This window comes from Scomber scombrus, chromosome 16 (assembly GCF_963691925.1).
Source record: "Scomber scombrus chromosome 16, fScoSco1.1, whole genome shotgun sequence".
NCBI lineage: Eukaryota > Metazoa > Chordata > Actinopteri > Scombriformes > Scombridae > Scomber > Scomber scombrus.
This window is the reverse complement of record NC_084985.1, coordinates 1,822,628-1,839,333: the sequence shown is the minus strand read 5'-3', so window position 1 is coordinate 1,839,333 and position 16,706 is coordinate 1,822,628. Positions and strand designations below refer to the sequence as shown.

The 16,706-nt window shown below is 39.5% G+C and overlaps 2 protein-coding genes and 1 gene segment (V, D, J or C); 1 reads left to right on the top strand and 2 right to left on the bottom strand.

The window, feature by feature from the left end:
* LOC133996245 (immunoglobulin kappa light chain-like) overlaps nt 1-16,706 on the top strand; it is a 630,565-nt gene that overhangs the window by 284,822 nt on the left and 329,037 nt on the right. The gene's annotated exons all lie outside the window — the stretch shown is intronic.
* LOC133996249 (Ig kappa chain V-III region MOPC 63-like) overlaps nt 1-16,706 on the bottom strand; it is a 630,498-nt gene that overhangs the window by 286,527 nt on the left and 327,265 nt on the right.
* On the bottom strand, nt 164-14,992 carry LOC133996690 (class I histocompatibility antigen, F10 alpha chain-like). The gene is made up of 11 exons (XM_062436305.1): nt 14,869-14,992; nt 9,058-9,330; nt 8,544-8,831; nt 5,899-6,177; nt 5,340-5,462; nt 4,637-4,663; nt 4,400-4,429; nt 2,508-2,540; nt 2,273-2,302; nt 1,022-1,097; nt 164-188 (listed from the first exon to the last, which is right to left on the bottom strand). Exons 1-11 carry the CDS (start codon nt 14,927-14,929, stop codon nt 164-166), a joined length of 1,245 nt encoding a protein of 414 aa, XP_062292289.1. The 5' UTR covers nt 14,930-14,992.

The following is a 16,706-nucleotide window of genomic DNA, read 5'->3' as shown; positions in this document are numbered from 1 at the left end:
AACTATAGTTAAGTTCATGTACAGAGTTTCCAGTCTGAGCAGGACTAACTAAAAGGATTAGGTTGGCACAAAAACAAAAACACAACAAACTGATGAAACTGAAAAGTATGAACCTGTGTGCTGCAGCTTTCAATCAGTAAATGAAAGATACTTACTAGATTCATCACTGCAGAGAGGTGGTCTGGAGCCTGTGAAGAACAGAAAATGCATTAAGTTATGTGTTATCTGCTTCTATCCTATCTGTGCTTTCTGGACTCTTTTATTTATTATACTAACAAGTATTGTGTGATGTATCTTATTCCTCTGTTGATCTCTACAGCAGTGCAGCTCTGTGATTAATGACTGACATCTCTCTTCATCACTATGAACACACACTCTGTTTATTTGGACTCAATCCTGCACACACAGTCCTGCTGCCACAAACACTCACAAGAGCATCAAATGTGGATTCATCCACCGCTGAAAATAGTCCCCAACAAATACACTATTTCCTCTTGTTTACTTCCTAAAAACTACAGTGACACAATAAATGAGACTTTTATAAAGCTACTGTAAATATTTATGAGCAGTTTTTAAGATCGACATCTTCAGTAGGAAGCAACAGGCTTGATGTTGAGAGCCACAGACATTGTTGGTTTTACTTGTTGACAATAAGAAATGTATTTAACACCAGTCTAATCCTACAAGCTAAACCAAACTTGATATTAGACTGACAAACTTAAAAAAAAATCAATTTTAATAGTGTTGACCCCTTATATTTATATGGACAAAACTCCTGAATTCCAGAAAGGATCTTTTTTTATTTTATGGAATATATACATATATATGTGTTTCTGTGTGGAAGTCTCTGAATAACTGCACCTGTCCACTCAGTGGCACCTGGCCCACCTACAAGAGGCCCTTCCTCCTTTCATTTATTAATAAAGTTAAACTTGGTTTATCCAGACATTTAGATTCCTCCATCATGCTGCCTCCCTCTGAGTCATTGTTGTAACATTATAAACATCTTTAGCACCAATACATTTCACTTTTCACACGAGAGCCCCCGCCGCTGGGGGCAACAGCGCTCACTATTAATGAAAAACGTCTCAGCGCAGCTAAACAAGTCATATGACACACGAATGTAGTCATATGAAACACCGTTTTGTTCAGAAGAAGCTCAGCTATCAAGCCAGCACAACCATTTACAGCTCGACAAAACACAAGTCAAACACTGAGCAACTGATTGCGCATTTTGCAAAAACGCTCCTACGTCTAAGCACTGCGCATGCCCGCAGTCACCGCGGTCCTCGTATCTTTAATTTTACGATATCCAAATAAACTGCACATCAAATAAAAGCTGAGATTTCAATGATTCCAGTTGTGTCCGAGCGAAACTCGCGGAATAAACCGTCAAAGAAAAAACCAAACAAACGTCCCACTGTAAATTTACAACTACAAATTATGTCATACCTTCGCTGTTTTTATGGTTAAAAGTGGTGTCTGGTCGCATAACATTCCCATTAACAGCTACTCCAATGTCTCTGGATCATTTTGAGACTATTCAAGCCAGTTTCCATTTATTTACACGGCATGGGGGATGAATTGCAGATAGCCTTCCTCGTCGTCCTCAATGCGAACACACAGTCTTTGTCTCCATCTAGTGGTTGAACTGTGCTATTGTGACAGATTTAGCCAACTGCACTACTTTCTAGAGGGCGTGAACTTTCATTAGAGGTGTGAACCGTCCAGATTGACCAATCGGTTTGCGAGATATTGATGCTCTTCATGAAAATATTGCTTGGATTAGCTGAAATCAATATGCAACGCATGCTCAGTGGTGCACAGAGCAGAGTTGAGCGCCTAAACACATCTCTACTAAAATCTATCTAACTTTGCATTACTTTACTTTATTAACATGAGACTTGGCACATATAATGTTCAGATGTTGTGCTACAGTTTCAAGAAGTTTTTTGGCTACAACAGCATAATTCAGAAGGTGTTATTCACTCTAAGTGTACATTTTTGTCAGGCGAAAATTAAATATTTAATTTATGCTGTGTTCAATCGTCATTTAGTGTGACCCAGCAACATATATGCTGATGCTTTCACCTCTACAGGTATCTCACAAGTGTTACCTTTATTATGATACCAATATTATTCATATAGACCTTGTAGTTACAGAGATATACTATATTCATGTTGGGTATGTCATTTTTGAGCAGGACCCTGAGCCAGAGGCCTAGTGAAGAAGAGGTTAAAAGAATCCATTGATGAAAAATAAAACACTTACTTAAGGAACCAGCTTCAACAAGGTCTAAACCTGTGAATAAACACAAAGTTAACACACATAAAACAAAAACAGTTAAAGTAACTATAGTTAAGTTCATGTACAGAGTTTCCAGTCTGAGCAGGACTAACTAAAAGGATTAGGTTGGCACAAAAACAGCAAACACAACAAACTGATGAAACTGAAAAGTATGAACCTGTGTGCTGCAGCTTTCAATCAGTAAATGAAAGATACTTACAAGATTCCTCCCTGTTGAGAGATTCTTTGGATCCTGTGAAGAACAGAAAATACATTAAGTTATGTGTTATCTGCTTCTATCCTATCTGTGCTTTCTGGACTCAGAAAGCACTTATTTATGATACTAACAAGTATTGTGTGATGTATTATTGTATTATTATTATGTACTAGTTACAAAAAACTTTATGACAATAATATGCTAGCTTGTTATTATTATTTTATTAATCTTTAGAATTTAAAACTCTTTACACATTTAAAATTGATTTGTGGTTAATTAAATAACCATATTTTAGACCATTCAGATCCATGCTGACAGTTGATGCTAAAATCAGGGTGAGCGGTGCCCTTATTTTAGGTTAAAGTAACAGTCCCTCAAAATGTCTGTTAACTGACTTTTCTATTCACAGCTTTACAAGATATTCAGACTGATTAACAGGATAAACTGCAGGGCTGCAGCTACACACTGACACACACACACACACACACACACACACACACACACACACACACACACACACACACACACACACACACACACACACACACACACAATTAAAGACTATAATCTGCTTTAATGTTTTATATCATGTTATAATATTATCAGGTCTGTCATCATCATGTGTATGAGAGGAAGAAATGATCCAACAACCAATACTTTTCCCCAAAAACTCCTTCTAAAGTTCGAGGGTTGTGTTTCCTAAAGCATCGTAACTGATGAAGACCTTCAAACAAAATAAAGAAGAACGAGTGACTCCTGAACACACAGGAAGAACCAAAAGTTTTCATTGTATTTGTTCATGAAAACCAAGACTTAAAATAAACACTGATGGTTTATTTTCAGGTTCTTTTCTTTTGATTCATGTGTGTGTTTGTCTCACTTACAAACAGCAGGTCTGATACACAAATGATGACATAATGATGAATATTCATCAAACTTCTTCTGCTTCATTTTAGTTTTAATCTGATCTTCAGAGTAACGTTTGCCTCCAGCAGCTAAATCAAAGTTAACTTTCTTAAAGATCCTCTCCAGACATGTACAGAGATGTGGGACTGATATATATTGTCCACAAAAAAAGAACCAATTTAAAAGAAAAGGCATCTACCTCACTTTTAAATATATATTTACACTAAATGACTGGACACTGTTATTTTAACCTCCATCACTGACATTAAAAACACATTTGAAGAGGATCTGTTCATATGAACACCTGACTGCTGTTTGAAGACACTTGTGAAATATCCTTTAATGACTCAGTCACTGTTTTTCTGATGGGAAATAAAAGAAAGTAGTTACCTTTGATATTGATGACTGTGACTGGCTCAGTAGGGTCTGTAAATAAAGAAAACATTAATAAAACTAATTCACAGCTGGACTTATTAAAATTCTAAATGTACATATATATTCTTTAACTGAAGACAGCATGAAGTTAATAATTAAGTTAATATAATAATTCAGAGTTTACAGACAGAACTGATTTAACATGACATCCTTACTTTTTTATTTTAATAATCAGGATTGTTTGGTGTCTGGTTGTCTGGTTTGGTTTTTGGTCTATAAGCCTACAGTATATTGTTACTGTGTTAACAGACATTACTGATAGCAGAGAGACTTCTGAAGGAGAACTGATGTGTGGCAGAGGTCTGTTATGTCCTGAGTGTTTCTGTGTGGAAGTCTCTGAATAACTGCACCTGTCCACTCAGTGGCACCTGGCCCACCTACAAGAGGCCCTTCCTCCTTTCATTTATTAATAAAGTTAAACTTGGTTTATCCAGACATTTAGATTCCTCCATCATGCTGCCTCCCTCTGAGTCATTGTTGTAACATTATAAACATCTGTAGCACCAAAACATTTCACTTTTCACACTTCCAGACAAGAAAAATGAAACACTTACTTAAGGGAACAACTTCAACAGGTGCTGTACCTGTGAATAAACACAACGTTAACACAAACAAAAACCCAAAACAGTTAAAGTAACTATAGTTAAGTTCATGTACAGAGTTTCCAGTCTGAACAGGACTAACTAAAAGGATTAGGTTGGCACAAAAACAGCAAACACAACAAACTAATGAAACTGAAAAGTATGAATCTGTGTGCTGCAGCTTTCAATCAGTAAATGAAAGATACTTACCAGAGTCATCGAGAGGTGGTCTGGGCCCTGTAAAGAACAGAAAATGCATTAAGTTATGTGTTATCTGCTTCTATCCTATCTGTGCTTTCTGGACTCTTTTATTTATGATACTAACAAGTATTGTGTGATGTATCTTATTCCTCTGTTGATCTCTACAGCAGTGCAGCTCTGTGATTAATGACTGACATCTCTCTTCATCACTATGAACACACACTCTGTTTATTTGGACTCAATCCTGCACACACAGTCCTGCTGCCACAAACACTCACAAGAGCATCAAATGTGGATTCATCCACCGCTGAAAATAGTCCCCAACAAATAAACTATTTCCTTCATCAAGTATAAATATCAGCACTGTGCTAACTGCAGCCTCAGTTTGTGTCTCTCACACAGAGCTGCTGGAGGTGTGATCAGTCTGATGAGAGATAAGCAGAGGTGATGTAGTTCTGCTCAGAGAACCCTAGTTATACAAGTAACCCTCTTTAAATCAGTTTAAAGAAATAGAAAACAACTGTTAAGTAAATAGAACATTTCATTTTTTACTAGAAAACTTGCAGGAATTAGTTTCTGTTCGTAATAAACATATATTTTTAGGAATTAAATGTTTGATGTATTTTTTGTTTAAAGGATACAAAATAAACTATTAACCACTCCACTGGTACCTTGTTGTTGAGAAAACACAATGATTATATATTATACTTACCAATTATCCTTCTTGTCATCAACACCACCAGCACTGCAGCCACGAGTATGACAACGAAGATCAGGCCTACAATCACCCAAACATGAATGCCCATGTTGTTTCCTTCTTCATCAACTTTATGATCTAAAACACAGAAAACATTTACATTAGTTTCATATTCAGTTCACTTTTAACATCATTAATATTTAGCTTCATGTAACATGTAGATGTGATAATCAGTGATGAAAAAGTAGCTACTAACCGTGATGCTAACAGTGAATTAATCCACCTCATCTTCAATAAAGACATATGAAGACATTTTGAATATAATAACTTCCTCCAGTGAAGAAGTAACTTGACAGTCAGCAGCTTTTGAGTCAGACTCTTACTGCATTACACCCTGAGATAATAGAAAAAGGTCTGCTCCAATATGACACATAACTGATTAAATAAAGATTAATAAAACTTGGATCTCATTTTCTGATGTTTGGTTTGGTTATAAACTGTCTGATCTTCTGACTGTTTGATCAACTTTGTTGCACTGTGACAAACTGCAAACTGAAATAAGAAAGTTTCTTACCCCAAACCTTGTCAACAGACATACTGGATGCTCTGTGAATGACTTCACATGTGAATGAAGCATTGTCACTCTTTAAAATCTCCACACTATCTCTTCTCTGGAAGGTTTCATCTTCATTTGGTCGAACGCCTGAGGAGATCAACCCGTCCTCTTTATTCAGAATGCGGTTGTTCCTTTTGATGATAAGGGTGAGGTCTTTTGGGTAGAAACCTGTGACCAAGCAGCTCAACATGAGGTTTGACTCTTTGTTCTTAGCTAACACGTAGACATCTGGCTTAGCTGGAAAGAGAAAACATTAGGTTAGTTAATGTTTGAATGGTGACTATAATACATTATGATATAAACCACATGTGATAATGTTTGTACCATCCTCATAATAAACTGAACAAATAGAATCTGTTGTTACAACAAATAGTGACAATGAATCTCTTTAATTATAACTAAAGTAAAAACAGACTGATGAAACTTAGCAAAATAAAAACACTGTCGCTACGACACACTCTTCATTTCATAGATTCTGGTTTTTTCTAAACAGTTGTTTGAGATTTGTAGATCATGGTTGTTATCAGTGACGTGCACACATAGACACTAGGTGGTGCTATAGCACCTGCCCTTTGCCCTCTGGACCAAGCAAGTGCCCTTTTGAAAGTTCACTTTTTTTTTTTAACAGTGTACTGTATGTGGCCCATGTTGACATGATCATCCATGAGCTCCCTCCTCCTCCTCCGCACACACCTCTCTTCCTTTGTCAACGTGAACGCGACAGGTGTCTTAGAGATTGCACGAAGGAGAGGAATGCAGTTTCAGTTATATATGATTCATTTGAGGAACTAGATCAGGTGAATACGGAATACATAAAGGAAGGCTGGGAAAAAGAATTGGGTATGACGATAGCGGAGGATATGTGGAAGGAAAGCCTGAGATATATCAACACTTGCTTCCTAAATGCTAGACACTGTCTGATCCAGTTTAAAATTCTGCATAGGCTGCATTACTCAAGAGTAAAATTACATAGAATATTCCCAGAAATATCACCCATCTGTGAAAAATGTAACCAAGCGGAGGCAAATCTACTTCATAGCTACACACTATGTCCCAAACTAGAACATTTCTGGACAGCAGTGTTTTCATTTTTCTCAAAAGTCTTCAAGACTACATTACAACCAGATCCTCTCTTGGTTATACTAGGGACATCAGGGAACACTGGGAACCTACAGAATATGCAGCGCCGCCTTTTATCCTATGGTCTCCTCTGTGGGAAAAAACTTGTTCTCCTCCACTGGAAAAAAACGGAGACACCTACTTTCAAAGAATGGTTAACGGCACTGACTGATACATTACACCTTGAAAGGATTCGTTATTCTCTTAGTGGTAGGTTGGAAGACTTCAAAAGGATGTGGCAACCGATTATTTCTTTCTTGAAACAGGATGTAGGACAACCTGAGTAGTACTGGATGGGTGGGACGGGGTGGGTCAGGGAGGGAGTTATTATTTATTTATTTCATAAATGTATTATTTACTTATTTTTGTATATTTCTTATTTTTCTCCCATCTATTGTTTTTCATTTATTTACTTATTCGTAGGACACCTTTGTTACTTGTATTACGAAATATTGAAGCATTGCATAAACCAAGATGGATGTATATGTGATATACTGTCTGCTTCACAATAAAAACATTTGAAATTGTCAACGTGAACGCGCAGAGCGGACACAAACGGAGGCGCGTTGCAGCAGCAGTGCACAGCTCCCCTGCCACACCAGCCAGATGACACATACATGAAACAAGTCGAGTGTATTGTTTGACCCTAAACCTCAGTTGCCAAGCTATAGCGACGCTAGCCCAAATCAATAATAGATATGACGTGATGATGACCACCACACAACTAATCAGTAAACTTAAGCTGAATATTTAGTCTTGTGTAGGTTTACATTAGGCTACATAATTAACACTTGCAGGTTTTTTTTTTATTTAAAAAAAAATCTCACACTGCTATAATAAGGCAGCCGGCAGTTCCACATGCCGCACAAACTGTCCTTATTTTTCACTGAGCACCTGCTCCCCAAAATGTCTGTGCACGCCACTGTTTATGAGGGTTTGTTTCTCTTTTATATTTGGTTCCAGGTTGGTAAAGGACCTGGATTTACTACAGGACTGAACTTTATAATCAAAGAACAGTGTGCAGAGCAGACAGAGAACAGGCTTCTTATTTACAGTTTATACTGTAGCTGATGCTGTCTGTCTTCTATCAGCTGTAACTAATGAATATTAATGCTGTGAGTAATTTAACATATTAACAGTTAAATCAGCTTCAGTTGTCAAAATCTCCTCAAACCTTAATTTATATCACAATAATTATTTAAACTAATAAACTTAATAGTTCAGACTCAGTACTTCCAGTATTTGAAACAAGCAGCTTGTGAAATATAATGTGTATAAGTAGGCCACAGCAGTTATTAAAATGTGTCAGATATGCATAATATATCATCATCTGAACTAATTTTCCATAATAAATATTAAAATTCAGGAAACAAAAAAAGCAGATTTTGTGTGAATTACAATATTATCAAGAGCAGCTGATTTCATGTTTGATATTTTAACAAATAATAATTATATATATAGAAATGATTTCCTGCAATACTTACAGGCAGCCTGTTTGATCCCATATTTCATGAAGTTGCTCAACCAATCTATACACTCCTTCTCCAGGTAGACTTTGGTCTTTTCTTTTAGGTCCTGGTCATGATCCCACTTTCTCTTGGTCTGGACTGCTATATCAGTGGCAGCAACCCAGACTGAGTAGACATCGTCAAAAGACAGGAAGTCTTGTCCGTCATAACTGTACATGTTCACACCACGGACAAACTTTAATGTGCCATCAGGTCCTGTTGTTTCACCCTCACAGCCGACCATCCACTGAAGAACATGAAGATCTAAAGAGGAAAACAGTGAAATAAATGATAAAGAATGAGGACATGGAAAAATGCAGCAAATAATTACAATTAAAACAGTTTCATTTAAACACATTAGAAGTTATCACTTGATCCTGAAAATAAAACAGCTTCATTTATGTTGGAGCATTTATCTATACAAGCTATTACAGTTATTAATTACTGAGTCATCAAAAAGTCCCAGTCTGACACATTTCATGGATCTCACCATCATCAGTCTGATTCATTCTTTTCTTCAGGATGTCGATGCTGTTGTTGAACCACTGCTGCTTGATCAGGCGGGACTGTGTGCCTTTCTCCCAGTAGTCTGCAGGAAGTCGCTCCTTCATCCATTCCTGCTTGGGAACTTTTCTCTGGACATCACTGTCATAGTAGTCGATCATCCTGCCGTCCAGCAGACCCATAGCTGTGAACTCATGGATGCCCGGAAGTCCCACAGGTTTAGAGAAGCCGGTGTAGATGTACATGAGGGAGTGTTTCTCTGAGAGTCACAAAGAGAGAAAGACAGACAGACATGTTTACAGACAAGGCAGATAAACTCCAGCAGATCTGATTTAATGCTCTGGACTCTTACTGTTTCTATTTACTGCTATCAGTCAGAATATTTAGCCTCATGCAGCAGCACCATGAGTGGGGGGAAAGTTTCTAAGGGCCTGTGACTGTTAGAGGCCCTAAATTATTATTATAACTGTAACATTAGATATTTTTATTCAACTATCATCATTCATTCACTACAGCCACAGTGCAAAGACAAATTCTCATCAGCACCAGCTTTATCTGCTTCCATTTAAAACCTGATCATTAGCAGGAATTAATACTTTTTTTTTATCAGTCTAACCTACAACGAGGGACTGTGACCCTCCTACCAGAGGGTAGCAGCTCGTTCTCTGTATACAGAACATGAGATGAGTCACTAATGATCTGACTGGCCTGACACACGGTAGCCTGATAAGTGCTCTTAAACACCAATGATTTTCCATGCAGTGTGAATTAAATGGACCAGTTTATTCTTCAGCTGCACAGAAAGGTTGCTGAACCAAACTGTGAAGCTGTACCTGATCAGGCTCTCTAAACCTGCCTGATATAATATCAACATGAATTTATTGTTAACACCATGAACTCTTAGATGATGAGATTTCTTTTATAGTGTAAAAGATGGCCTTTTGCATGTTTCTTATTATATAGAGCATCTATCATGCATCATGAATTCCACTGTATGCAGAATGCTGCATTCAGGTCTGCACAGTGATATTTTCACAGCTCAGTGTCAGTATGTATTATACAGTTAGTATTGGACTACAGGAGAGTTACAAGCCTGCACAGGTAGATATTTAAAGCTTTGAATGGTTCAGTTGGGTTCTTGAGGTGTTGTTACAGTAACTGCCTGTGATGACAAAGATCACATGACTTGGCAAAGGACTTTTATTTTGAAACGACACAGGAAGGGGAGAGGAGTGGAAGCGAGATGCATCACAGGTCCCTGAACGCAACACGAGTGATCATCAGTGACAAAATCTGTTTGATTGCTTTGTTTCTATTTACTTCCTGTTGTTCTTAATGAAACTGTATCATGAACGATAAACAGCTGATTCATTTAGTTAAAATGAGGAGTTATGTCTAATAACCTCTTCTTTACACTCCAAAAACATAAATGAGGCAGCAGCTGTCTGGATACAGATCACCAGGGCCTCCTGGACGGTTTCAGAAGCGAAGCGTAGCACACTCTGGGCAAACCATCTGCATTTTAAATTTAGTTCTACTGTTAATACAGTAATTAATACAGTAATTAATACAGTAATTAATACAGTAATTACAGCAGCCCAGTCTAACCCGCCTGTCTTTAGGCTACCATAATTACTGCATTAGCAACACAATTAAATGGTTGGGTCTGCTCTGTGGAGCTTTACGCAGCTTTGAAGCTTCTGTTGAAAACAAATTCTGTGTATTTATAGTGCAGAGAGACTGGGGTAAGATGAGCCATTTTTCATATTTAGGATCACTACATCAAGGCAATCATAGTTTTGTCGCTAACTAATATATCTGCATATATTTCAGGATGTTGTGCATCCCTTCAAACAAACAGAATGAGTGTAAACATAACTGTTTCCATAATATAACATGTCCAAAAAAAGTGGTATCGTGGCTCAACTTACCCCGTGTATGGGGTAAGTTGAGCCGTATCCCTACTCCCCCCCACCCTCCTCCCCACCTTCTCCCTCCCTAAATAACAGTCACTTCTTCACATTCATGTGTATTTTTATTTATTATACACAATTAAACAGGTACAATACCCTTTAAAAAAGTATTATTGCATATTACTGCTAAACAGCTGTTTTGTAAAAAGAAAAAAACAACAACATTTTAACATGAGAATGCCTTAAAGTGCGCTTGGGAAGAGAACATTAACAGCTGTGGTCAGTTATGGACTAGTAACACATTTGAACAATCTGAACTGAAACTCTCATCCTTCCTTTCTTCCTCTATCTATCCTCTCTTCTATCCATCTTCGTTAAACTCCTCCCTCCATCTTCCTCTCGTTCCATCTATCCCCAACCCACCGGCTCAACTCACCCCAGAGCTACCATTTTTACTTTATTAGTCCCCACAGCTAAAATGGTGCACTAGGTTTATGACCTCATGTTGTAGCTCATAGATACCACAATTGATTCATAAAACACATTTAAAAGGATCTATTTTGGTCTAAACACAATTCTCATGAAACGTATGATAGACTAAATTCACTTTCAAGAGTGAAAAATGTTTTTTTGTAAATAAAGATCTAACCACTTTACCCATGTGGTTCTTACCTTCACAGACTCCATGAAATGATGCCTTCCTCCTAAATATTTGGTCACATGATCAATGTTTTTTACCTTTTCCTAGCAACAAGGGGTGGCTCAACTTACCCTTTGGCTCAACTTACCCCAGTCTCCCTAAAGAGCTGCTTCTGAATCCTGCAGCGTGCTGGTGGATATCACAATCATTGATCATTGATCAGGGAAGGGTGCGATGTGAGCTGGGCAGCAGCCGAAGGCGGGGGCCTTGGTGGTCCAATCCTCGGCTGCAGAAGCTAGCTCTAGGGACATGGAATGTCACCTCTCTGGCGGGGAAGGAGCCCGAGCTGGTGCGCAAGGTTGAGAAGTTCCGGCTAGATATAGTCAACCACCCTTGACGCATAGCAAGGGCTCTTCTCGAGAGGGGTTGGACCCTCGTCCACTCTGGAGTTGCCGTTGGTGAAAGGCGCCGGGCAGGGGTGGCAATACTTATTGCCCCTCGGCTTGGCGCCTGTATGTTGGAGTTTACCCCAGTGGATGAAAGGGTAGCCTCCCTCCGCCTTCGGGTGGGGGGACGGATCCTGACTGTTGTTTGTGCCTATGGCCCAAACAGCAGCTCAGAGTATCCACCCTTTCTGGACTCCTTGGAGGGAGTGCTGGAAAGTGCTCCCTCTGGGGATTCCATCATTCTGCTGGGGGACTTCAACGCTCACGTCGGCAGCGACAGTGAGACCTGGAAGGGTGTGATTGGGAGGAACGGCCCCCCCAATCTGAACCCGAGGGATGCCGTCAAGCTGAAGAAGGAGTCCTATAGGGCCTTTTTGGCCTGTGGGACTCCGGAGGCAGCAGGCAGGTACCGGCAGGCCAAGCGGGGGGCGGCTGCGGCGGTAGCTGAGGCAAAAACCCGGACATGGGAGGAGTTCGGTGAGGCCATGGAGAACGACTTCCGGACGGCTTCGAAGAGGTTCTGGACCACCATCCGGCGTCTCAGGAGGGGGAAGCAGTGCATCGTCAATACTGTGTATGGGGGTGACGGTGCCCTGCTGACCTCGACTCGGGACGTCGTGGATCGGTGGAAGGAATACTTCGAAGACCTCCTCAATCCCACCGACACGCCTTCCGGTAAGGAAGCAGGGCCTGGGGACCCGGGTGTGGGCTCTCCTATCTCTGGGGCTGTGACCTCCAGCTCTCACTGGATCGGTTCGCCGCGAGTGTGAAGCGGCCGGGATGAGAATCAGCACCTCCAAATCCGAGTCCATGGTCCTCAGCCGGAAAAGGGTGAAGTGCACCCTTCGGGTCGGGGATGACATCCTGCCCCAAGTGGAGGAGTTCAAGTACCTCGGGATCTTGTTCACGAGTGAGGGAAGGATGGAGCGGGAGATCGACAGGTAGATCGGTGCGGCGTCTGCAGTAATGCGGGCTCTGCACAGATCCGTCGTGGTGAAGAGAGAGCTGAGCCGAAAGGCGTGGCTCTCGATTTACCAGTCGATCTTCGTTCCTACCCTCACCTATGGTCATGAGCTTTGGGTAGTGACCGAAAGAACGAGATCGCGGGTACAAGCGGCCGAAATGAGCTTCCTCCGTAGGGTGGCTGGGCTCTCCCTTAGAGATAGGGTGAGAAGCTCAGTCATCCGGGAGGAGCTCGGAGTAGACCCGCTGCTCCTCCGCGTTGAGAAGAGCCAGATGAGGTGGCTCGGGCATCTAGTTAGGATGCCTCTCTGGTGAGGTGTTCAGGGCACGTCCCACCGGTAGGAGACCCCGGGGAAGACCCAGGACACGCTGGAGAGACTATGTCTCTTGGCTGGCCTGGGAACGCCTCGGGATCCCCCGGGAAGAGCTGGACGAAGAGGCTGGGGAGAGGGAAGTCTGGGCTTCCCTGCTTAGGATGCTGCCCCCGCGACCCGACCCCGGATAAGCGGTAGAAGATGGATGGATGGATGGATGATGCTGCTTATGCGCTGCGTTCAGGCTCCAACGCGGCATCCAATGAGATTTATGATATGCATCATCAGACATGTCATCAGACATCCCAACCCACGGGCAGACTGCACATCGGGAGCACCAGGAGAATTCCCGGTGGCCTGATAGTCGTTCTGGCTTTACTTGAACAGTCAACTTCACCAGCAACAATATAGAAAGCAAGAATGAGTTGCCGGATGCCCAGACCAATCACATCCACTGATGTGGTGATGACGGGCAACAGCAGACTACAGTGAGAAAAAAAACCCACAGTCTGCTGCACGGAGGTTCAGCTCCGCCCCCTCACTTCTCGTCGCGTCGCTCTCCTCTGCTCTCAACTCAGTCTCTCAAAATTCTGTATACACTGGATTGTGTGTTGTTCTATTTGTGTGATATAGGATTCTTGCAATTTACTTTGATGTTATTGCCAATATGTTATAAATCATTATAATTAAAATAAATGTGGTGTTGATTGGTCTAATAAGCAACACAGAGCTATCAGGACGCTATCACACGCGCTGCATTTATTGTCACACAAACACACACACGCGCGCAGTCACTCTCTAGCGCGCACTCTTGCTCACTGCAGATTCCGGGAGATTGTAACTATTTGCGGGGGTCAGGGAGCCGCTATCAATATGTAGGAGACTCCCAGAACTTCCAGGAAAGTTGGGATGTTTGCATCATTATCATAAATAATAATTTGATAACAATGGAAATGATCAGCTCCCCCTATGACTTGGCGATCTGACGTTTGTGAACTTACTAAACATTTTAATTATACAAATCAAATTTGCACTGAGAGGCTCCGTCAATACATTTAGTGAAAAGTAGTGACTGAAGGAACTTTGTTATTATCCAGTAACGATCATTTTTTGCAGGTCACGGCTCCTTTTTAAAAGCTCCATAGCTCAAAAACAAAAGATACAAGCTGAAATAATTATTACATTATTTACATCAAGTATGAAGCAAATCACAGATGGTCTGTAAGAAAAATACGACATCATCTGTTTATTTTAACTGGTGTTTGAAACAGAAATATAATCCAACTCTTTGCAACATTCAAGTCAAACCAACATGTTTATACATCGATGCACATACTTAAGATTTTCTAATAATTAATCAATGTTCTCATATCTGTTTTAATCTAATATGTTTATGGAATTAAAGTAATTTGCAAAAACTGAAAAACTATCAGATATGAATCAATTAAACTCAAATATCAACAGAAATCTGATAATTAAGATTTAACCGGAGTCGCATTCATGTGTAAAACTCTCTCTTACCGCTGTTTACAGTCAGTCCCGTCCCAAAAAGGATGAAAACTGAGATGAAATACATCTTCATCACTAAGTGGTCTCCATTAACGTTTCTAAAACTCAGTTCTATCAGAGTGTTGGACGATGCGGAAACAAACAGTTTCCTATGTCTTACCTCTCTTATTTGTCTCATGTAGAAACGTTTCCGTATAACGGTTCTACATCTGTGGTGTGACGGCTCTGCACGGTGAATGCTCGTAAAGTATGGACATTATGCTGCGTTCAAGTCACGTCAAAGTTTTGCTGCATCATTTTGTTCAGATAACTGTCTTAAACCAGCAATCAGGTGCTTAAATGAACATTAAGTGTGTTTATCCTCCTGTTCATACTGACCATTAGAAGATCCTGATATGAAGCTTCAGCGTCCAAATGAGTCAAATCTTCATCTTCTATGTTTCAACGTTACAGTGTTTTTAGTAGCAAAGTCTTTTTGTTACTATACTTCCATCACAGCTCAACAGAGAAACACTAAGAGAGAATCTGATGCTAAAAATACTGTAAATGTGTCAGATATCACTTGATATGACTAACTCAGGCTGATGAAGCTCAATAGAAGCTTCAGATATTATTTTAAACCTTATGAATCACTAGAGACCTGAAAGGGTATTTATTCTCTTTTTTCATTGTTTTATCTGTGATTATGCTGTAGATATTCATTTTGGCAAATATGTGTGAGGGTGTAGACTGACCTGAGTAGTTAGGAAGATGTTAGGAGGCAGACTCAGACTCTTGTTTGAATGAGTAAAAACTGATTTATTCAGTCCAGTGTAACAACAAAAAATAAAGTGTGTCCAAAAATGAAAAAGAATAAAAGTAATCAAAAATGAACTGGCTTAACTCAAGATACACAAACTAAGACATGATCATGTTCACACAGCTAAACCTTCATCCTCTGATTCTGCCTCTAAATCTACATCTCTCCCCTTAAATAGTCCCTCTACTCTATCAGCAGAACCATTTCTACTACAGGGTCCTTTATCTTTTACCAGCTGACATTTATCAAAGCTGCTTCTATCAGTCAGCATAGTTTATCACACATCATTCACAGCATTATCCTCATAAGCCAAAACAACAAGAATAAATCATAAAGATATTACACCAAACATTACAGGAAGTAGTTGGGTCTTCCTTTTGTTTGTTGAACACATGGTTGGTAAAAAAAAAAACAAATAAAATGCTTAACTTGTGAAACTCAAAACTAAACTTAAAATACTTGTCTTTTATTTTAACCTAAATGTTTTCTGGTATGTAAATTATAATTAAATATAATGCTAAACACAAACAAACCCGGGATAGAAAGTATCTGTAAGTTATTGATTACTGATAAACTAATGGATTAACAAACAATTCAATTGTTCAATTAATAAGATAACTGGTGTTAATGATGAAAAATGGGGACAAATGATGTTTTACCAATTTTGTCACAGTGTGTTGGGGTTTTTTGTATTGAATTTGGAAATTCAATAAAACACTATATAATAAACGATGCAGAAACAATATTAACTTTCAGCATGTCATTAAAACCACATTTTGTGATCCTGTGGCTGCTACAGCATAAATTAATATGTTCTGCTTTATAAAGCTTTTAAACTGAAGTACTGACTTCAAATTTTTACTTTTTATTATTTTGTTGGTTTCAATAAGTGACAATAATCCTCTGTTATTAATACTAGTGCCAATTATATTACAGCCTTAATGAGTTGTATTAGTAGGTAGTGATGTCTAAATCTGGTGTATGTGTGTGTGTGTACGGAGAAACTGTATATTATCAACCCATAGCCATTACAGCATAAATTCATGCATTA